This window comes from Schistocerca nitens, chromosome 2, assembly GCF_023898315.1.
Source record: "Schistocerca nitens isolate TAMUIC-IGC-003100 chromosome 2, iqSchNite1.1, whole genome shotgun sequence".
NCBI classification, from domain to species: domain Eukaryota; kingdom Metazoa; phylum Arthropoda; class Insecta; order Orthoptera; family Acrididae; genus Schistocerca; species Schistocerca nitens.
This window is the reverse complement of record NC_064615.1, coordinates 970,312,992-970,336,569: the sequence shown is the minus strand read 5'-3', so window position 1 is coordinate 970,336,569 and position 23,578 is coordinate 970,312,992. Positions and strand designations below refer to the sequence as shown.

General features: G+C 42.6%; 1 protein-coding gene across 1 annotated transcript in view; it reads left to right on the top strand.

Moving 5' to 3' along the window:
- LOC126235479 (diacylglycerol kinase eta) overlaps positions 1 to 23,578 on the top strand; it is a 557,124-nt gene that overhangs the window by 182,856 nt on the left and 350,690 nt on the right. Inside the window, exon 2 of the mRNA XM_049944200.1 lies at positions 15,454 to 15,558. Within this exon, the coding sequence (XP_049800157.1) occupies positions 15,454 to 15,558 (105 nt within the window). The remainder of the gene's footprint in view (positions 1 to 15,453; positions 15,559 to 23,578) is intronic.

Here is a 23,578-nt window from a genome sequence, read left to right as displayed (position 1 = left end):
AAACAGACGCTATAAAGGTGAAGTTGTCCCTAACTTAGATCGTGAGGTTTAAGACGAAGTGGTATGTGGAGCCAATTTCTTTCCACTCAAATCTCGAGAGAGACACACAGCTAACCCAACAGTAATTGCTGCTACTCAAGACAGAACAAAGTTAGAAAAAGATGAACAGGCGCGCTCTGCTGAGCTCTGATTGTCACCTAGGAAAATCCCTATCTGCCGGTGCTGCGGACGTACATTACCAAACGGTCTTCTTATCTCCCAGAACACGATCTGGCATACCGCAGGCGAGGGCTGGTTGCTTCGACGTCCTCGACCGAAAGGCGACTGCCGACCCTCTAGAGCACCCGTACAGGCCGAACACAGAACATTCCCGCCCCCACGACAGTGGCCGTGGTTAAACGTTCCAATCAGCAACCCTAAAACCGGCGGAAATTCCACTCCATTGCCGGAGCACTACCATTCCACCAATGGAGATTCTTGGCGCCAATTTCTGTGCTGATTTTGCTACGTCACGGCGCTATGCCCTGAGCAAACCAATCACCGTTACTATTTTGCAGAAAGTGCGGGAATTTTCCCGCCACAACTGCCTGGGTACACAAGTCATTCCCACGCCTCGCTGGTAGCCCGCCAGAAAGTGTTTTCGCTAAGTTTCTCCGAAGTAACGGAACCTCTAGCCCAGCCGCTACTTCACACCCCAGCGGGCGTGTCTCTTGACAATGTCGGCGTCTGCAAAGCATTCACTCGACTGCCTCACACACGTCGGCTTAACCCGCCTGTCACCGGACCACCCGGGTGACGAGAGACGCTGCGTGGGAAGTTCGCGTGTGAAGGAATAGCAACTTCCCACCGCATGCAGTTAGAGAGGAGAATCGTAAGATAGAAATATGAGAGGGGGCTCATGCCACCTCTCAGCTTAACATCAAATATTTAACACGTTAACGATTCGTAGGGTCACATGTAGGAAGATTTTTGAACCTGTTTGATACATGTGAGTTCAGTCTTTGAAGAAATGACGCATAGGTTAGCGGTCGAACCTAGCTCATAAAGGTAAGTACATAAATTCTACGAAAATGGCAATAATATGAGTAACAATCAATAGATTCCTGCCGCTAAGGAGGGAGATGTGCGAGACTTCACATACTGTTCTTGGGGAATAAAAATAATATGTATTTCGTTTAATTCCCTGACAACGGCTACATGAGTTAGGGAACAGTAAACCAAAACGTGGTCGAGCGTCGTTTGCTGACCTCCAGCAATATCTCCTGCCGTCTCATCGCTGAAGCACGGCGACGAGATCCAGCAGAGAGAAAACGTCGTCGTTATCCATAGGACCGGCCGCGTGAAAGCGGCGGAAGATTAGTTGATTTGCTGGTCCGCTACGCAGCGCCACTGTACTCCACCCAAAAGGGACGCTCCAGTTGAGCTACTGTTTGCTTTTGTTTCCTGTGGTGTGTCATGTCACTGCTGGTGGCGAGGAAGGAAAAAAAAAAAGGAGGGTTGGGTGCAGCACTGGATGCCCGGAGCGTTGAGGTGGGGAGGGGTTGGCCCGCCTATAAAAGGGCAAAATAAACGCTGCGGGCCGGCCCAAGTGCTCGCCACATTGCCGATCGATGCTTCCACAAACACCTGAACAGCACAGCCCGTAATTGGATTTGGCCGTGCGTGTGCATGTACTGTGCAGGTCACACACACACACACACAGGCTCCAGACATCACCTCGCAACCCTTCGGCGGCAGCAAACACTGCTCCGAGCGATGGACGGCGCAGCTGGACCATGTACTGTATATCGTGTTTGCTACTGTGCGCCGCAGCGAACTTGGCAGCGGCGAGCCATCAGTTAGCCCAGAGAAGCCCTTCCAACATTGTTTTTCATTTTTTGTACTACATTGTTTTGTTTGCGTCTGTATTGTTACTGGAGCAGTCTTTTTTCCCTATCCGCAACATGGGGGATGAAGTCAAATGGAAATCCTCCGCGAGCTACTGCCGTTGAAATGCGTCAGAGACGTAGTGTTCCGACATGAGTCAGTTCCGCATGTTATTTTTGGAACGTGAATAACAATGCCTCATCCGTCTGACATGCGCTCCGAGGTAACTGTGATGAGCTCTGCTATAAGGGACACCCTGGTGGCAGGGGAGAGGGCCTTGTTACCATTGGATTCCGCGTCGATGACAGGGCGACTGGAGATGAAGAACAAGCTCGCGAAGGTACAAGATGGAAAAGGAGGTTGGCAGTGTCCTGAAGTGAAACGGAATGTTCAGTCCCCGGCCGCTGTTTCCGAATAGTTCTAGGCGCTTCAGTCCGGAACCGAGCTGCTGCTACGGTCGCAGGTTCGAATCCTGCCTCGGGCATGGATGTGTGTGATGTCCTTAGGTTAGTTAGGTTTAAGTAGTTCTAAGTTCTAGGGGACTGATGACCTCAGATGTTAAGTCCCATAGTGCTTAGAGCCATTTAAGCTATTTTTGAGTATTCGGTCTTATCATTACTGCTCTTTTCTACAACGATGATGTGGTAAGCTGAATTTAAGTTTTAAAGTAATTATCATTTATGACGTTATGTTAATGTAATTTGTACTGTTCGCATGTAAGTACGAAAGGTGTTGTTTTATTTTGTTCCATGAGTGTACCAAGAAGTCGGTAGTGACGGCATTCTTCACATCCGAGAGAGCAGTTAATGCCACCGACTATACTCGCCATCAAGTCGGCGGCCAAAGAGATGAAGAAGATGCCAAGAGCATCAATTTCTTGCTATGACTATTTTTGTTAACAATGAATACAAAAAGAAAGATATAATTTGTATGATAAAATTTTCAGTCTGTTTTGAGATCTGGAAATATCAAGAAATGTCACCTGATCTTGTAATTAAAAGTTATTACGTGACACTACACTTTACTGATGGAATAAAACAATCATGAATACTGAGGTTTATTTGAAAATCTTGGCGTTCGTATTTTCTTACTAATTTTGAGAACAGAATATTTGAAAAAGTACTAAGAAGAGTAAAAACGCTGATATCAGAAATTACATAATTAAATATGAGCTTTTATCGAGTGAACAGAGCCAGGCCATCGGCCAACGCATGTAGTTCTGGGAACATAAAAAAAATTTACCATAGTCTTCGGTTCCAAGCGGTCTAGAATTGGCCATATTTTGTAATAATAAAAGACGAGCGTCTTACTGACGCTAAGGAAAAAGTAAAAGTTATGTTTGGCTAATGAAAACTTACGTTAGTGGCAACAATAATTTATTTTAACTGATTGGATATCAGTTCGAGGTTATAACTGATACTGAAATATTCTTTATTTAGCACGTTATAAACGGTGCAGAGAAGTGAGTGCTAAAATTTACAGCCAATTTGCATTTTATTTGGAGAAGTCGATATTACATATCATTTAACTACCTAGAACTAGTGATGATCTCTGGTGAAAACAAACCAAGTACAAATATTTGAAATGTCATGACACTATAGGCCCATATAGGCCCAATAAGTAAATGACTATTTAATTTTAAATGTTCATCTTCGTAAGGAAACTGACGATACGCTAATTAAGTGATTTTTAGATAATAAAGGTATTGGGAATATCAGAGTTGACGGGTAGAAAAATATTGCAGCTAAGCGTGATCTCTCGGTTGGTATAGCAACAGAGAAATCAAGTAATCTGGTTGCTCCGGATTATAAAACTGTATTTTCGAAAATAACAGTATTTAACTGGTGCATTATAAAACTAACACCCACACTCAGACGCGAAAGCGTACAAGAATCTATAATTATTGAATTATCTTCGGATGTGTGAGAGATATGATCTTAGGGGGCGCAGCTTGCGATCTGACGAAGAATACGACGTCGTCTTAGATACATACTGCAGGCTGAATAATGAACTTATCCCACATTAATAATATTGGACTACAACAATCCTTTCCAAAAAGGACGGCTCACCTAAGCAATTAAGGAAATCACGGAAAACTAAAATGGATGATTTTTCTTAACGTGGGGTACAACTACTGTGAATTTGTTACGTATCAAAGTCGTTGTTTTCCCCTCACTTGTTAATTATTTTATCGGCAAAATTTTATTCAATACATGTACACACTGGGCGACTGTGGCCTTGTAGAGTGTTTCAAGTCCGATCTCATTATAAGGCAAGAACCAAGATGGGAAAAAATAGAAGCCCAACAACGAAGTGATCAGATTAGATCAGATATATGTAGAGTTGCCATATCTAGCCCAACCCTCATCGGGACACTCTGAGAAGCGGTGTAGAAATGAAGAAAAACGTTTATTTAATATAATTACTTTTTATTTAGAACACAGCTAGATGGAACTTGTTGCGGCAGAAGTAGTTTGTGCACCATATTTTTCCGAAGATGCCAACTTTTCCAGCAAGTCTTTTTTTTCCCTTTTACGTATTTATAAAACTCCATGTAGTTAAACTGGCACTGTGACATTGATTTCACAGTCTCTGGCAGCAGTAGATTTCTTTCATCAGTCCATGGGCCGACAGTGAAAATACTCTATCCACAGTGGCGTTCTGTGTGTAAATAGAAAACAAATATTCGCATAATTTTAGCAGCTGGCATTTGCGTTCAGGATTTTCGGTTTCCTTAACAAAGTAAATCCACCTTTCTCCCACAGTGTGTTTGGACTTTCTTTCTTCCGAGGCATACTTAGTTTCTAAAAGGCTCTCAAATAAATATTGAAACCTCCCCTTAGAAAAATTTATGGATGATTGTGCTGATAAACCCCTTATGTTATTTGATTTTCAAACAGCTGAGCAAAACTGAACATACTCAGACATTTCTCTCTTTACTTATTCTGATCATCACTAAACTGACACACAATATTTTTTGCGCAACGCAATCTGACTTTCAATAATCCCTACAAAAGAATGGCCCTGACTAACAATAACCTATACCTTCCATGAATCACTTACCTCACAAAAATCTCCGTTACGCGAACTACTGCAATACAGCGAGCGCCAATACTGCCAACTAAATAAAAGATTCTAACTACTGAACTCACTAACTACTGATAGGCATAGTTAGCAAATGAAAGATTTTGATAGAGAACAAACAATGTATTTACCCTAATAGTGTCCAAAAGTCATTATATATATATATATATATATATATATATATATATATATATATATATATATATATATATATATATATATATATATGGACACACGTCCAGATCATCCACTCTCAAAACTCTGCCATCTCTCTCCCCACATCCACCACTGCTGACGGCTCACCTCCAACTGCGCAACGCTACTCGCTGTTTACATCCAACTGCCCAACACTACAATAGCGAATATTTCAACAATGCCAACCAGCACACAGCACAGTCAGTGATTTTCATACAGAACTCTACGTGGCGTTACCAACATAAAAACCTAAACAGCCTACTTACAATATATGCCTGAAAACAATTGTCGTCTGAAATCTTCATACCATTTTAGTCAGGTATATAACATTGTTTTCAAACATCACCCAATCTGGCGTTTCAAATAGCGTAATCCAATCAAATACATGATATTAATCAAGTGCTATGATATAGAAAGCCACAAATTTCGAAATCAAATTATTTCTTAAGTTCTTATTCTTTAATTTCTTCAAATTTATCTTGGTTTGCCTGCTAATAAAATTGGCAGTCTTCATTCAGAAATCTTTTAGTGTCGATTGATATATTTCTTTTTGCAATTTTCGATACTTTATTTTTCCCTACGCTTTTTGTATTTTTTTCAGAGCCAAGTTTGGCTGCGAAAACATGAAGTAAATTTCACTGATCGAACTACTGAAGAAATTTGAAATTATTTTAGGTGGTCTGTCTTCTGGGTCAAAAAACTATTTTAATGGAATCTAAAGCTTACGCATTCTTTCATCTACAGACATTAACGACATCCGGCGTTTTTTTTTTTTTTTTTTTTTTTTGAGAGATAAAAGAGTCTGACGATTGATATCAACGTAGAAGCACAACTCTTTCAGATTTTCTGCCCTTACCATGTGTATTGAAAAATAATTAAATATTTTCTTGACGATTATTTCAATGTCGACAGCAGCGCTTGATATAATATTGTGGGGAATATGAGCAGGGCGTCCAGTTCCTTCTACATATTTTCCTAATTCTTCTTTAATTTGGTGAAACGCATTCCGCTCGCCGCGTCAATGAAGCCCTCCGAAGTTGTGATTGGTATTGTCTCCGCAAAAAACGATTAATTTATCTAATGGAATTTTCAGCTGTCTTAAAGTTTCTAGACAAAACTTTGCAATTTCCCCAGTGTTTCGTAATTCAGCGAAACAAACTTCAAGAGCTTCTGTTGGATGCCGTCAGTTTCGGTAGGGTATTGAACAACTAAAAGAAACTTCTTTTCAGCCTTGTGGTTCGATATGTCGGTGCCTATGCCGTAATATGAAACTTCTTGAAACAGTTTTATGCATTCTGACACGGAGTGTTGTGCGAGGATATTTTCCACAATCGGTGTAGCCTTGGTCCTGGTTGTAGACTGATTTGCGGCAATTTTGGAGTCAGGATACATTGTGACATTTCAGTTTTACGGTACAGTCAAGAAAACTGAAGGATTGACGATGTTTGACACCTTTATAAGCTGTTGTTAGTTCTGCAGCAGCAAAGAGCAGTTCTTCGTGAGCATCTTCTTTAGTCATGAATGTAGAAATATGCTTTGATGTCGATGCTACCGCGAATCTATTTGTAAGATTCTTCGTAGAAATGTGATGCCTCCCACCTGCGTTACCACCGTGAGTTACTGAGTTGAAACAGCTACAAATCTCATACAACGCTACCTGATCTCTTCGTCCTTTTTCGACAAAATACCACTCTTACTGTATGTAATCATCCTAAAAGTGATACTTTCCATCCTTAGGTATTTTCATAAGCTATAAGTTTATTAGACCGTAAACAGTTAAAAATAATACTTTAGTAAACGAAGTACACGTCACTATACACTTCATGCCCCATGTACCCGCGGTGAACACTTCAAACAGTACCAACTTGCCCTCGTTGTTCGTATTACATTTAGAAAGAATCGTCTTATCAGAACGCTATTCAAATGGGAACTGTCCAATTCTTCCGCTTGGCGCTGCTTGAATGGTTCCAGTCCCGTAATACTGGAGAAGTCTGGAATTTTCTGGAATTATGACGGTAGATCTATAAGATGCTTGCATCATGCAACGCCATCTGTAAGACGACCTTGTCAACATAAACTTGTTGACATAGATAAAACTAACGGAGGCCGCATTTACAGGTTGCGACAACAGATGGTGTTACTTCAGTACTTGAGCCAATCTCGTACAGTATTTTGCAAAATCGGGACGAAATTTGGTCATGTCGGGACAAAGTGGTCCATAACGGTGATGGTCCCGATATGTCGGGACGGATAGCAACCCTAGGTATAACACAGGGATGTAGTCCTTCACTCCTACGGTTAACTCTATACGTCGAAGAAGCAAGGTTCAAGAGCGGGGCTAAAATCCAGATTGAAAGGTTGTCAGCGGTAAGCTCGCTGATAATGTTCCTATCCTTAGTGAAAGTGAAGACGTATTATGGGACAAATTATACTACTGAATGGTCTAATGAGTGTAGAATATGGATTGAGAATAAACAGGAGAAAACGAAAGTATTAAGGATTATCAGAAATAGGATTATTGCTAAACTTAACAACAGCACTGTGGGAGACGAAGCAGACAAAGTGAAGGAATTCTGCTACCTTGGAAGCAAAATAACTCATGGCGGATGAAGCAGGGAAGACATAAAAACAGACTAACACAGGCAAAGAGGGCATTCATAGCCAAAGGAAGTCTGCTGGTGTCAAACATCAGCCTTAACCTGAGGGAAAAAAATTCTCTGAATGTACGTTTGGAGCACATCATTGTGTGGAAATGATTCATGAATTGTGGGAACACCGGAAAGGAATCGAAGTGCCTGAGATGTGGTGCTGCGGAAGGATGTTGCAAATTTGGACTGATAAAATAAGAAATTAAGAGATTCTATATAGGATATGCAAGAAGAGGAACATGTGGAAAATATTGGCAGGAAGATGGGCCAGAATGTTAAGATACGTGTTACTACGTCAAGGAATAACGTCCATGGTACTTGAAGAAGCTGTAGAGAGTAAAAACTGTAGTGGCAGACACCTGGGAATACACCTAGCAAATAATTGAGGGTAGGTTGCCATTCCTACTCTGAGATGAAGAGGTCAGTATAGGAGAGGACTTCATAATGGGCCATACAACGACTAATAACCCATGTTTGTATTTCTTCTCTCTTCTTCTTTCGTTTCACCCTCTTTGGGGTAAGCTGGATTTCTTTGTGCGTTGTTATTTTCTTAGGGCCCAGTTTTTCTTCATTCTTTCTGATCTGCTTTCCCTCTCTTCTTCCGAGATGAGGGGTTTGGACTTTTGTGTAGATTTGTCTTGGAACCTTACGTTTTCATCTTTAGTAATTAATTTAGCTGTTCGATCGATAAGTGAATTTTCTGAAATCTTTAATTCTACTAGGTCCTTCTCAGTTTCTTTAAACCAGTTGGGTTTTGTTTTGCGGTTACGGAAAAAGGCAAAGATTTGTTTGGTTAATCTGTTGTAATTCATTCTGAGAAGATGACCATAAAAATGTATCCTCCTTTTTCTCATAGTATCTGAAAGTTTTTCAATTTTCTTGTAGAGAGTTTCATTTTTTATGTATATAATCTTATTGTCTTGAAATTTTGGTTCTATGATTTTTCTTAAAATTTTTCTCTCCTTTAGCTCAAGTTTCTCTATTTGGCCTTTGAAATTCATTTTCAGTGTTTCTGCTGGATACAGTGCTTCTGGCGTAATCACTGTCTTGTAATGTGTAATTTTGGACCCCCATGAAAGGGATTTTTGTTGTATGTATTTTTTGTTAGTTGGAAGGTCAATTCAAGTTTTTTTTCTGGATTTCATTACTTTGCTTTCCCAAGCATTCCAACTAATCCATTCTCCGAGATATTTGAATTCTTTTATTTCTGAATATCACACACAAACAAAAACATAAAACATGATAACTGTTTGTTTTATGTCTCTCCTGGGAGTGCCCAGTATGCTTTGAAAACGGACCTGCCGATTTCATGTGTGAACGACTCGCCTAAAATTTTTAAAGTACAAGAATCGGGTGCAGTAGAACATTTTAATGTTTTACTAGTAGGGAAAGTCCTTCTTTTTAACTACAAAACTGGCAGTTTGTAGCTATTGCAATAGCTGTATTTGCTCTCTGTGATGTTTAATATGGTACAGAATAATATTTCAAGTTACTGAAAGAAAGTGCATCGACGCCTACTGAGCTACGAAAAAACAGCCCACTGTATCACCCCTTTTGTGCACCTAGTTTGGCATTGGCATTTACGTTGCACTTTATAACTGTTACTATTCTGCTGACTCTGACGATGTTTAATTACTGATTTGATCGTATGCAGCCCAACGGAATATTGTTAATTTTAGGCATCTATTTTTCTCTTGGACCTCTCTCCAAAATGCGCTGCAAATAATAGGGCTTGATCTCCAATGACTTTGGTGGACAAAAAAGGATATTACACTCAATAAATACTTCACTGTCTACCTTGTAGTTTTATCTTCACCACAGTAGTGGACGGATTGTAGACTGACATAATCTTACTGTACAACCGTCCCTGCGAAGGTTTGTGGCCGCCAGCTCTCATGGAGCAATTTACCTTTATTCTTTCAGAAGTTATTTAACTGCTACTGAAATGAATTTACAGTATGACAATTTTCAATGTTCTACTTGAAGATAAGACGAAAGCAGCTGTGAGTTTATGAGATAGCTCGGTGGCTACCATCTTTAAATTTTGCCGTTACGTATTAATGAAAATTAGATAACTCAAAATTAAGTGAAGTAAATCTCAAAATATGAAGCATTAATTGAATTAGTAACGCGACCAGTCAATTTAATGTGCACACAAATTTAAAAGCCGTCTTTTTCAGCTAAATACACTAACGACAATCTTACATTATTGCGATTCAAAAATTATTTTATACCTTCTCTTGACAGGTTAGTTTTGTTCAGAATTATTTAAACATAGTGAACAGGAAATTAGGATTCAGTTTGTGACTTTAGGTTAATTAATTTAACAAATAATTTTAAATAATTGAAACTATTCAGTAGCTGCAAATGAAGTTTGTGACTGTAATGTTCATTACACCTCTGTTCACTTAGAATTAATAAAAAAGACTTGCCTTGTTTATGGTAGCTGTTTTGGTGCGACAGTGGTTAATTGCATAATGATAATTGGCAAGGTTCTTCGTGTCTCCAGTGTGATGAAATTAATTGATTATTAACACGCTGCTTGTGGTAGCCATTTTTCTTAATGTTGCGTTGGCTCAAAATTCGATGTTAATGGTGGATATTATTACTTTTCTAAAACCGCAGTTTCTGGAGACGACCTTGCGACACAAATGTCGTCGCCACACCAACTTTCACTCGATTATGCATAGCTTTAGCACTCAAAAAATATTAACATCGCTAGACATGACACATGTATGAACACGCACCAGGATATCCTGCCTGCCATTCAAGATTAAATCTAACTTTGACTAAAGTCTTTGGTCACTTACCAAATAGTATCAAAAGTCTGACAGATAACCAACAAGTATTTAAGAAGAAATTAAAAGAATTTCTGAATCACAACTCCTTCCACTCCGTAGAGGAATTTTTAGATATAAATGTAAAAAAAGGAAAAAACCAAAAACAGTTATATACAAGTTAAAAAAAAAACAACAAAATAAAAAAGTTGTTATATTAACTTATGTTGTTAAATTAACTTAATTATGTCATGTATTGGAAAATTTGACTCGTCCCACATCATTACGTAATATTGTATTCATGATCCATGGAACTGGTATTAATCCAATCTAATCTAATCTAATCTGACAATCGTCTTTCATTCGCTACTGTCCTCTCCGTGCCACTTTGTGCCAAGGTCAGAAAGAAAACCACATATTGAAAACCCAAAGTAGATCCCTGACTTTCTTATTTGCTTTATCAAAAGTATCATACATTTTCAAATACCCTATGCATATTACAGTCGTTATAATTATAAAAATCATTCATTATAATACTTCTGACTTCGTTAAACTATATTCATTACTCCATTTTCTAACTGGATATCAAAGGCATTCAGCATAGTTAGAAACGTCGATACTTCTTGTTTCGATTTTTATGGACATGGTTTAATCGAAAAAATTTTAATAAATTTTTTGGCCTAATTTAAGCTGTTAAGTTACAGTTTATAAGACAAAGTACACATAATGCCTTTGTAATAAAAGAGGTGTTTCACGTGTATACTTCAGTAAAATCTCTGTCATTTCTTTAAAAGTCGTTTGGGCCATCTGTGGATCACGTTGCTTGTGCTTTTGCTGTGCTGTTGTCGTCTGCCACATTTGATGCTCTTGGTGAAGTTTAGTAGATGTCTCCTTGTTAGTACCTTGAGCTTTTGTGTTAGCCTGGTATTCCTCCAGTTTCCTGGTGGTCTCTGTTTCGTGTTAGTCGGACCATTTACTGGTCTTATGTAAGAGATGTTATGAAGGGCCTGGTTTCAATAGCAAACTGGTAGGCACTCCCGTTAGTTACTATGTCTTACCTAATATGAAGTTCTGCATGGTCTTTCTTATTTGCTTGATCCACAGGGATCCAGTGGCTTTCCCCTTGTTCACTACTTTGAAGATCTTACAGGACAGACTAAAAGGGATCCAATCTGTACAGGTACCCTTAGAACGCTAGTTGTCTTCTTCTGGTGGTATCAGCGAGATTTCTTTGTGTTGGTTGAGTCCACGATTAGGTTAGTACTACCGTTTCCCACCTGGTAGGATCCTTGATGGCACTATCTTTCGCAGGAATTTCCTTTCTCGTAATTCGAGGATTCTTATTGGGATGTTCTTGGTTAGGAATAGACACACTGCCTCATAGACGACTGACAGCCTAACTGCTGTGTTATAGGGTCTTAGTTTGATTTTCATCGGTAGATGTTTTGAGGCGTACATTTTTTTCCAAGCACAGTATGCCCTGTCTACGTAGTATGTTTCTACTTTGTTAGAGAGCTACAGTTTCACTAAGATCATCTGAGATCCATTCTCTAAGGTACTTTACAGTTTTGACTCTCTTCATCTGCTTTGTTATTGAAATTAATTAGCTTAAAATTTGTTATCTAAAAAACTTGCAATTCAAAACTGTGCGACTTTTAAATTCCGATTTACAGTGTCACCCATGTATTATGATCTAGAATAGCCTTTGCTACCCTACTTTTGAACATGAACGTAAACTGTAAATTAAATTCACAGTGTATAAAGCCAGTTACTCTAAAATGAATCTCACTATCGGTAAGTGAAACTGAATACAAAGAATGTCTACCAACATTCCACGGAATGGCTTGCTTATCAGTCACAACACACTGGTTAATTGTCGCGTTGAAACTGTGCCCTTTTAAAAAACGCATCTACAGAACTTAACCCCTCGTAAGTTCAACACCATTTATAAACTGAACATTTCAAGGCATTCACTTCAGAACTGCTACAAATTCGTCGGCCAATAGACGGCGCCGCTCGAACTGTCAACACAACTGGCACTGCTAAGAGTATCCTACCCTCGTCTATAAATCTTTCATTTTGTAGCTCTCATTCTTATCATCCTAGGGACGCCTTTAATATTGGTAACGAACTCAGCCTTTCCAGAGTTTGATGAATAGACCTGTTTTCTCTGTTGTTCAATATAGTTTCTGGAGTTCAATGTCAGCCTCTTGCATGTCATTTATTAGTAAAGCCAGGTCATCAGCAAAGACCAGGCATGGGATCCTTAGGTTGTCTACTGCGATCCCCATCCTTAAAACGAAGCTCGCTGGATGATTTCTTTTTCTGAACACATTTGGACGACATACACGAAATACCGTCTCCTTGCCTCACACCTGTATTGATGAGGAACTCTCTGAGAGCTGCCTTCGAAAGTCTACACTGGATTTATTATTGCACATACTGAAAAATTAATTTTTTTCATTCCAGTTTCATATGTTTTGGCAGTTTTCTAATTTATAATGAACTTAGATTATGACAAAATTTTAAGCGACAGGAAAAAACTGAGTTCGGACAAGGATTCAGTGCCCAAAATATTGTGGGTTTAAGCTATTACCTAGCAAACTACACTTTTTCATTGGCCTATTTTATCGAAATTTATTTTCATGATTCATGAAAAACCAAAGATACTGTCCAGGGTGTCAAACACAGAAATTTTCTTTCTGCGGAGCTACTGTGTGCCTAATACCCACGCACAAGGAAAATTCTCAGCAGCTCTTAGGTATGTTAGTGGACGCCGACGCTGCAGCCTGAACTGCTACACTGGCTGACTTAACACACTAACAACCAACAAAATGTTGGTAGCAAGGGCCACACAACGCACATTCCTCTCACCCTGTCCCTCGTCCCTCGCCGGCCGCGGTGGTCTCGCGGTTCTAGGCGCGCAGTCCGGAACCGTGCGACTGCTACGGTCGCAGGTTCGAATCCTGCCTCGGGCATGGATGTGTGTGATGTCTTTAGGTTAGTTAGGTTTAAGTAGTTCTAATTTCTAGTGGACTGATGACCACAGCAGTTGAGTCCCATAGTGCTCAGAGCCATTTGAACCATTTTGAACCTCGTCCCTCAGACAACAGACACCTCATGACGCGACCATAATACACTGCTTGGTAATTGCTAAGGAACAGAGACACTGTTAGACAGGAATAATCACAGGCAACGGTGGACGACGTTGAAACACACAGTACATACGTAATAGTGGTCAGTGGTACATTTATAACGGAAAAGGTACAGATTTCACCTTATGTCTTATACAGGTCAGACTCCGAAAAAAAGGTCAGCATCGAACCCTCAACAAGGAATATGCCCTCCTCGGGCAGTAGTGCACATTTTGCACCTGTAATTCACGCTGGCTACCAAACGGTTCAGGAGTTCTTGCGGGATATTGACCCACTCAAGGCAATTTTCTGTTCTTGCTACCAAGAGCATCCCAGACATGCACTATAGGGTTTAGGTTCTGGAAGTATGCAGGCCATTCCATACGTTCAGTAGCTTCAATTCTCTGAGAGGTCCTGGATGGAAGGGCACTGTCACCCATAAAGGTCGGGACCTAGCACACCCCTAAACGGACATGATCCAGAATAATCTCACAGCAATATCACTGTGCTGTAACGATACCTCGCGCAAAGATATGCTACGGTGTTCGACCAAAACACCCTCTTAGCAACTTGTACGCATGTTAGGCCGACGCTGCAGCCTGAAATGTCAACATTGGCCCACTTAACACACTGACAACCAACAACAATATAATGCCTGTCCACATCATAACTCCTAGGCCACACAGAGGACGTTCATGAACATTTTGTGGTGTGTAACGTGTCCCTCCACCCCCCCCCCCCTCTTTCTCTCTCTCTCCACACTAACTGGGACCAGAATCACTTGCCACAGTGAAGCGGGATTCGTCGGAGTCATTACTGTTACCTGACTCCAACCAACATACTCCGTACACCAACGAACTCTTTATTGACGATGGCTGGTTGAAGTAGGATGCATTTAACAAGCTTCTGAGCATACAAATCAGTCTCATTAAAACGCCATGTAATGATACTGGCAGAAACAGGTGTACCTGTTGAGATTGCGAGGTCTGCAGCGATCTGCCTAGGAGTGAAATGTCCGTTCCTTTTCGCCACTTGGGCGACGTATTGATTCTCTTGCGATGTGCTGGTCCGTCTACAACCACTGACAAGTTTCAGCCGACGTTTTGCAATCGCGAGATGACACTTTTGGACACACCCATAGCCGGCCGCGGTGGTCTAGCGGTTCTAGGCGCTCAGTCCGGAACCGCACGACTGCTACGGTCGCAGGTTCGAATCCTGCCTCGGGCATGGATGTGTGTGATGTCCTTAGGTTAGTTAGGTTTAAGTAGTTCTAAGTTCTAGGGGACTGATGACCACAGATGTTAAGTCCCATAGTGCTCAGAGCCATTTGAACCATTTTTTTTTTGACACACCCATTACTGTGGCCACTGAACTACACGTCCACAATCGTAAGCACTCTAATTTTGTCTTGCAGGTATGTTACTGTACCACACAGAATGTCGCACTAGTCGGTTCCACGACAACCTTTGTCATAAACCATACCTCATGAACTGTCGAACGTATACAGAACGTTAGCGCGCTGGCTTCGCTGCACTTAACACGTCCCGCCCTCTACATTTCCTTTTACTATTATTGGTCGGATGTTTCGAAGCAGTTGTCGGTTGCTCCGCAGCAACTGGCGGTTGTTCCTCAGCAAGTGTTAGTTGTTCCTTAGCAATTGCCAAGCAGTGTACTCACGTCTGCAATAGCTGCACGGAGAGAGTACAGCTTGAGCCTTGCTAACTGCCGACGCCTTTCGACGTGTTGCAGGTGATAACGCCATTCCGGCGGTTGGTGCTGTGTGCAGAATCGCGGAAGGAGATGGAGGAGTGGATATCGGCGCTGAAAGCTTCCAGCAGTCGCGAGTACTACGAGGTGAGTGTGGTGCTCTAGGCCTTCAAGTTTGCGCCGCGCTGACATATTGAATACGTTTCCTAAACAGTGAAAGTTCTGCGTACTTCCTTTCCTTTACGCCAGATACCTTTAGTGCCCATTTTCAGGTTAATTCTAGCGCAAAAGACGCCCCGTTGTTACACGGGCTGCCTAAACTCGCGACCGCCACCCTGATGAATGTTGCACACAACCGAAGAAAAATCTATACCCGCCTGTGTGAAAGCGCTTACTACATTGATCAGTCACATTATTGTGACCACCTGTCAAAAGCCTGATATGCGAGACGTGCAGGAAGAAAGATGCCCCATTGTTACAAGGGGTGCCTAAACTTGCACCGCCACCCTGCTGATGAATGTTGAATGCAACCAAAGAAAAATCTATACCCACCTGTGTGAAAGCGCACACTACACTGACCAGTCACATTAATGTGACCACCTGTCAAAAGCCTGATTATGCGAGACGTGCAAGAAGAAAGACGCCCCACTGTTACAAGGGGTGCCTAAACTCACGACCACCACCCTGCTGATGAATGTTGCATGCAACCAAAGAAAAATCTATACCCGCCTGTGTGAAAGCACATACTACACTGACCAGTCACATTAATGTGACCACTTGTCAAATGCCTGATTATGCGAGACTTGTTACAAGGGGTGCCTAAACTCGCGATCGCCACCCTGCTGATGAATGTTGCATGCAACCGAAGAAAAATCTATACCCGCCTGTGTGAAAGCACATACTACACTGACCAGTCACATTAATGTGACCACTTGTCAAAAGCCTGATTATACGAGACTTGTTACAAGGGGTGCCTAAACTTGCGACCGCCACCCTGCTGATGAATGTTGCATGCAACCAAAGAAAAATCTATACCCGCCTGTGTGAAAGCACATACTACACTGACCAGTCACATTAATGTGACCACTTGTCAAAAGCCTGATTATACGAGACTTGTTACAAGGGGTGCCTAAACTTGCGACCGCCACCCTGCTGATGAATGTTGCATGCAACCGAAGAAAAATCTATACCCGCCTGTGTGAAAGCACATACTACACTGACCATTCACATTAATGTGACCACCTGTCAAAAGCCTGATTATGCGAGACGTGCAGGAAGAGAGCCTGTGAGGTTCTGGAAGGTACCAAGGGGCTGTGCAGGCATGCCGGCTACAGTGCCGCAGCCAGCTGCGCTAGTTTTCTCGGTTGAGGATCCATGGCGCGAACAGCCCGATCGAGCTGCTCCAAATATTTTCGATTGGGCTTAATCCTGGTAAATTTGGTGGACAGGGGAATACGGTAAATTCATCATGGTGCTCTTCGGACCACGCTCGTACAATGCGAGCTGTATGACACGTTGCGTTGTCCTGCTGGTAGATGCAATCGTGTCCGAAAAAAAACTGCATGAACAGGTGGTCATGCTCCCCGAGGATAGATGTGTACTTGTGCTGATCCAGCTGATCCATTGTGCCTTCCAGAATGACAGATTGCGCAGCGAATGACATGAAAATATTCTCCAGACCATAACGCTCCCTCCTGCGGCTGTTGTGTTTGTTCTCAGATTCTTGACGCCGTACACACTGATGTCTATCTGTCTGATGAAGCATAAACCGTGATTCTTCTGAAAGGACCACCTGTCGCCCGTCAGTGGACGTCCAGTTACGCTACTGGTATGCAGCCTCCGTCACTGATGAACAGCAGTCAGCATAGGAGTATGATCTAGGCGACTGCTATGTAGGACCATACGCAGCAACATTCGCTCAACAGTTGTTCAACAGTTGCGCGTTTATCTGCCCGTACGGCTGGCAGCTGTGGTCGACCGGTTCTAGGTGCTTCAGTCCAGAACCGCGTTCCTGCTACGGTCACAGGTTCGAATCTTGCCTCGGGCATGCCGGCCAGGGTGGCCGGCATGAGTAATTCTAAATTCTAGGGGACTGATGACCTCAGAAGTTAAGTCCCATAGTGCTCAGAGCCATTTGAACCATTTTTTTACAATCGTATGTTATTTACGTATCTTTCACGTCACGCCAGTAAGGCAGTATTATTAATATAGCCCCATCATAATTGCTAAACATCAAATTGGCCATACCGGAACAACATCAGTTGAAAAGAGGAAAAATCGCCACTCTTAGGTCCACATTACATTCCTCCAGTCAGCCACGATTCCATTTCTGTGTTGTTTTGCCCGGTTTGTAGATTGCAGTGAACAGCTGTCTTTTTTCGAGGAACCAGACTCCAGGCGTGCATTGTATGCAGCCCGGAAACGAAATTAAATGAAAATAATCATATGGTATTAACCGCCGGAAGCCCCCACCTGGGGACACTCGGCCGCCGAGATGCAAGTCTTTGCAGTTTACGCTAGACTGGACGACTTGCGTGTCGATGATGACTAAAGAATGGGGAGGACAGCACAACACTCAGTCGCAAAACAGAGAAAATCTCCGACACGGCCGGGAATCGAAAAAGGGCCCTCTGCATGGCAGTCAGACACGGGGACCACTCAGCTAAGGGGGCGAAACCGACCCTAACGGCAAGAAAATCTCAACACTGAGGGGGTGTCGTACGATGCGAATGAAAGTTGGTAGGCGTGTTTCTACATCCGAAACAGGATCAGATTTCACGCCGGTCACTTATGAGTGGCGCTAGTAGAGCCACTGTGAGGATGCAAATCCGGTTAGCATTAAATAGACGCGTTAGTTACCTTCGAGAGTGGCCGTGGTGAGTTGATGTTAGTCAAGAATGCCTTTAAGGCCTTTAAGGCCTTTAAGTTTGAATGAGGTCGTGTTATTCGGCTACGAGAAGATGCATATACTTTCTTCTATATTGCAGAAAGACTTGTCAGGAATGTAGCCACCGTACATGATTGCTGGCAGCGCTCGTCACAAGAATGTACGGTCGCAAGAAGACCGGGATCCGGGCGGCCATGTGACGCTACTGACAGAGAAGACCATTGTTTTCAGTGTATAGCTCTGGCGCATCGTACTGCAACTGCAGCAGCAATTTGAGCAGCAGGTGGCACCACAATGACACAACGAGCTGTTACAAGTCGGTAACTTCAAGGACAGCTCCGAGCCAGACGCCCTGCAGCGTGCATTCCACTAACCCAAACCACCGCCATTTGCGACGTCAGTGGAGGGTAGGGTAGAGATCTGCTGCGGTTAGAAGGAGGCCAGTTGAGCGTCTGCAGGGCACCTGTCTGTGTACTAGACGCACTCAAACTGCACCTAAAGTTATGTTCTGGAGTGCAATTTCGTATGACAGCAGGACCACTCTCATGGTTCGCACCCTGAATGCAGATTTGTACATTCGACCTTCTGTGCCGCCGTTCACGAAGAGATTCCAGGGCGTGTTTTCCAACAGGATACCGATCGCCCACATACCACTGTTGAAACCCGTCAAGCTGTAGTGAGTGTCGACTTATTGCCATGGCCTGCTCGACCACAAGATCTGTCTCCAATCGAGCACATATGGAACATCATCAGACGACAACTTCAGCATGATGCACATAGCATTAATCGTCCTTGTATAGACCGACCAAATGCAACAGGCGAAGAACTCCATTTCATAAACTAACATCCGGAACTTGTAAAACACAGTGCATACACGACTGCATGCTTGCATTCAACATTCCAGCGGTTACACCGGTTATTAATATACCAGCGTTTCACATTTGCAATAGCTTATCTTGTGCTTGCATTGACCTGGGATCTTGCAGTGTTGAATAACTTAAACGTCTTAGCTCGGCGAATGTACTCCCGAAATTTCAATACCCAGTATTAGTTACTTTTCGGTGTTGCGATTTTTTTCGTAAGTGTACATACACTGAAATGCCAAAGAAACTGCTACACCAGCCTAATATCATGTAGGGTCCCCGCAAGCAGGCAATAGTGCCGCAGCACAACGTTGCATGGACTCGACTAATGTCTGAAGTATTGCTGGAGGGAACTGACATCATGAATCCTTCGGGGCTGTCCATAAATCCGTAAGAGTATGAAGGGGTGGAGATCTCTCCTGAACAGCACGTTGCAGGGCTTCACAGATATACTGAATAACAATTATGTCTGGGGAGTTTGGTGGCCAGCGGAAGTGTTTAAACTCATTAGAGTGTTCCTGCAGCCACTCTGTAGCAATTCTGGATGTGTGGGGTGTCGCATTGTCCTGCTCGAATTGCCCAAGTCCGTCGGAATGCACAATGGACATGAATGGATGCAGGTGATCTAGACGTATCAGGGGTCCCATATCACTCTAACTGCACACGCCCCACACCATTACAGAGCCTCCACCAGCTTGAACAATCCCCTGCTAACGTGGAGCGTTCATGGATTCATGAGGTTGTCTCCATACCCGTACACGTCCATCCGCTCGATACAATGTGAAACAAGACTCGTCCGATTAGGCAACATGTGCGCAGTCAGCAACAGTCCAATGTCGGTGTCGGTGGGCCCAAGCGAGGCGTAAAGCTTTGTGTCGTGCAGTCATCAAGGGTACACGAATAGGAATTCGGCTCCGAAAGCCCATATCGACGATGCTTCATTGAATGGCTCGCACGCTGACACTTGTTGATGACCCAGCATTGAAATCTGCAGCAATTTGCGGAAGGGTTGCACTTCTGTCACGTTGAACGATTCTCTTCACATGTCGTTGGTCCGTTCTTGCAGGATCTTTTTCCGGGCCAGCGATGTCCGAGATTTGATGTTTCACCGGATTCCTGATATTCACAGTGCACTCGTGAAATGGCCGTACGGGAAAATCCCCACTTCATCGTTACTTTGGAGATGCTGTGCCCCATCGCTCGTGAGCCGACTATAACACCACGTTCAAAGTCACTTAAATCTTCATAACCTACCATTGTAGCAGCAGTAACTGATCTAACAACTGCGCCAGACACTTGTTGTCCTATATAAGCGTTTGCCGACCGCAGCGCCGTATCTGCCTGTTTACATATCTCTGTATTTGAAAAAGCAGGCCTATACCAGTTTCTTTAGAGCTCCAGTGTAGTTTAAGATGGATCTGCATTCACTGCCAATCGCAGTTTCTGTCAGATTTGAAATCGTATGCCAAAGGCGTGACGAAGAGACAGAATACAAATAGAGAGGCTGCGCCACGTTGTTCAACACTCACTGCGGTGCCTCATGTACTATTATCCGCCATACTTTCGGAAGTCATTGTGTACGAGCGACTAAAAACGAGGAAGTATTGCCGAGTGCAACTGCCATTCGGAAATCGGTCATGTGGTGTTAATTGCTTGCTGTGTGGTGCGATCTTTGTCCTGACGGCCAAATTTTCGAAAACGTTGTTAAGAATTCGATGGCAGCTAAATATTTGTGACAAACAAGACTATAAATATGATTGCTGCTCGTTTCATTCGCAGCAATTCAAGCTGCGTTCGTAGGTTCCTTCGTATTCACGCTGTCGGAAATCGCAACATATTCGGAAATAAACAGCCAAGTGGCTGTGACATGCAAGAACATAAATGTCATTGATGCTCAATTCACTCGCAGCAGTTAGATTAGATTCCTGCGTAACCACACCCTTGGAAATAGCAAGATATTCTGAAAATAAGGTCAGACATTTGTGACAAGATAGAATATAAATGTCATTGCTGGTTGTTTCACTCGCAGCAACGTCATCTTTCGTTGGTTAATCCGAATACAGTCACGAAATCGAAGAAACATATTCCTGACAGAACACTCTCTTATTAGCAGATAACATCAAATGTTGCAGAATGTAATTCTGTTACATGAATAAAAATGTCCCAGAGTCTGCTACAAACGCGAAGATGAAAAGAAAAGCATGTACCAGGACGCCAACATACATCCTTTGACTCCCCCATTGCTCGTTTCTAACGCTACGACAATAGCGATCGGTTATAGTTTCGAAAATTACTATCGTTCGTCTTAATATCTCCTAAGGATTTTCACAAGTGATATGTCCTTAGCTAACATTTAATTGTAACAACATACTGTCATTACATGCAAGCTATAATAAAGAAACAACGAAATAAACCAGTACAGAAAGAACTTTCATGTGTTTACGTGAATATGTGAATTTATTATTTTAGGTTAGGTTTCGTAATTTGCTTACGCACTGTCATGTACCATGCCCCTTTGTTTTAACTTCCAAAAACATGGCGGAGGGTTGTTGAATTTGTTTCACTCTGATCGCGGTGTTGCCTCTCCATGGTATTTTATATCTTTGGGCGTGACACCCGTCTCTGGTCCCTGCCGGATGGTGTCTTCATACGACGGCTGTTCTCAGGCAGCGTTACATGCCTGCGAGTGGTACAACATTTATCTTACACTCGTTGGACAGCCTTCGTTGATGCACTAAGGTACCGGGCAACTTCACTCACGATGTGGTCATGGGTACTTCTAAACACGATAGCTCATTTATGCCATTCCGTCACGTCTCCACGTCGATCCGTCTTACTGCGCTGATTCCATACAGTCCACTGGCACATACACACAACTTCACTACCGTAACTTACGTCAGCCGTCGCCTGGTACCAGTTCTGTACCAGTGCTCTAAAGTGACCAGTGTGCTCTTTTAAGGGCGGAGAGGGTCATTAATATTTCATTCATTCAGATTATGTTGCTCTATTGATTATTACGTTATAACTTAATTCGTTCCCAGCAACCACGTTGCGACGTAATATTTTCTTCTTGAAATGAAATGAATTTACGTAAATTTATTGCAGTCGGAAGATCGATGAAATATAAATGGTCTGTATGAGAGGTGTAACTGAAAATCACAGAATACTTATCTTCAGATCTGCTCGTTGTCCTGGAATTTTTGCCGAGAACTGGATTCACACTTCAGATTCAGACGGCATATAATGTGAAATAAGACGCCTATACACGGTGATTCAGCTGCCCATACGTGTGGGTTTTATGCAACCCGCAACACCTTCAGAAGCCATGCGCTAGATTTTCTTATTCTCTCACTTGCTGAGATTTTAATAGAGTTACATTTTGTACCAATACACATTTTCACTGGAGGCTACTGTTTTGGAGTTATTCAAGAAAAACCCGTTTGAAGGTAACTTCTGTATGTTTTCTTTGAATAATTCGAAAACTACAGCCTCTAGCGAGTACAGAATTTAACTACGAGGGTAATCCCAAAAGTAAGGTCTCCTATTTCTTTATAAGTACATAGACCTGTTTATTTCTACAATGGTTTACATCAGTTTATCAGTTTACATCTTGAACATTTTGCTATTTTTCAACATAATCACCGTTTCTGTCGATGCATTTTTGTAGACGCTTTGGCAGTTTTTGTATGCCTATGTCATACCAGCTCGCCACCAGCTTCGCGGCTTTGGCGAAGAAGGATGCCGCCACTGGTGTGACTCTGTTGCTTGGTCACAGATGTAAAGTGGTATGCCCAGGTTTCGTCACCCGTGACAATTGAGTCCAGAAAGTTGGCCTGTTCGGCCGCAAGGCGGTGAAGAAATGCGCGGGAAGCATAAACTCGTTGCCGCATGTGGTCCTCAGTCAGCATGCGTGGCATCCATCTTGCGCACACCTTCCGGTAGTTCAATGTTTCCGTTAAAATTCTGTGGGCGGTGCTTCAGGAAACCTCAGGAACCAACGTGCAGAGATCATCCAGGTAATCCGCCGATCTTCAGGCATGCTTTGCTCAACCTTCAACACTGTCTCCTCAGAAATTCATGGTCTCCCGCTCCTTTGTTCGTCGTGAATTTCGGTCCTAGCATCTGCAAATTCTCTACATCACTTACGAACATTTTTGACATCCATGCACGACTCACCATACACTACCGTCAATTTGCGATGGATTTCAGTCGGCGCAGTGCCCTTTGCGTTCAAAAACCGAATTGCTGCGCGCAATTCGCACTTGGCGGTAACATCCAACGGGAGCTCCATTCTCAACGGCTGCCAAGCCAAGACTGAGAACCTCAGAGCGGCGTACGCATGTTTACACACAGCGCGTGAAGCACTCTTCATAACAGTGTGACCAATTGCCACGCAAACAGAGTTCTGTACTTATAA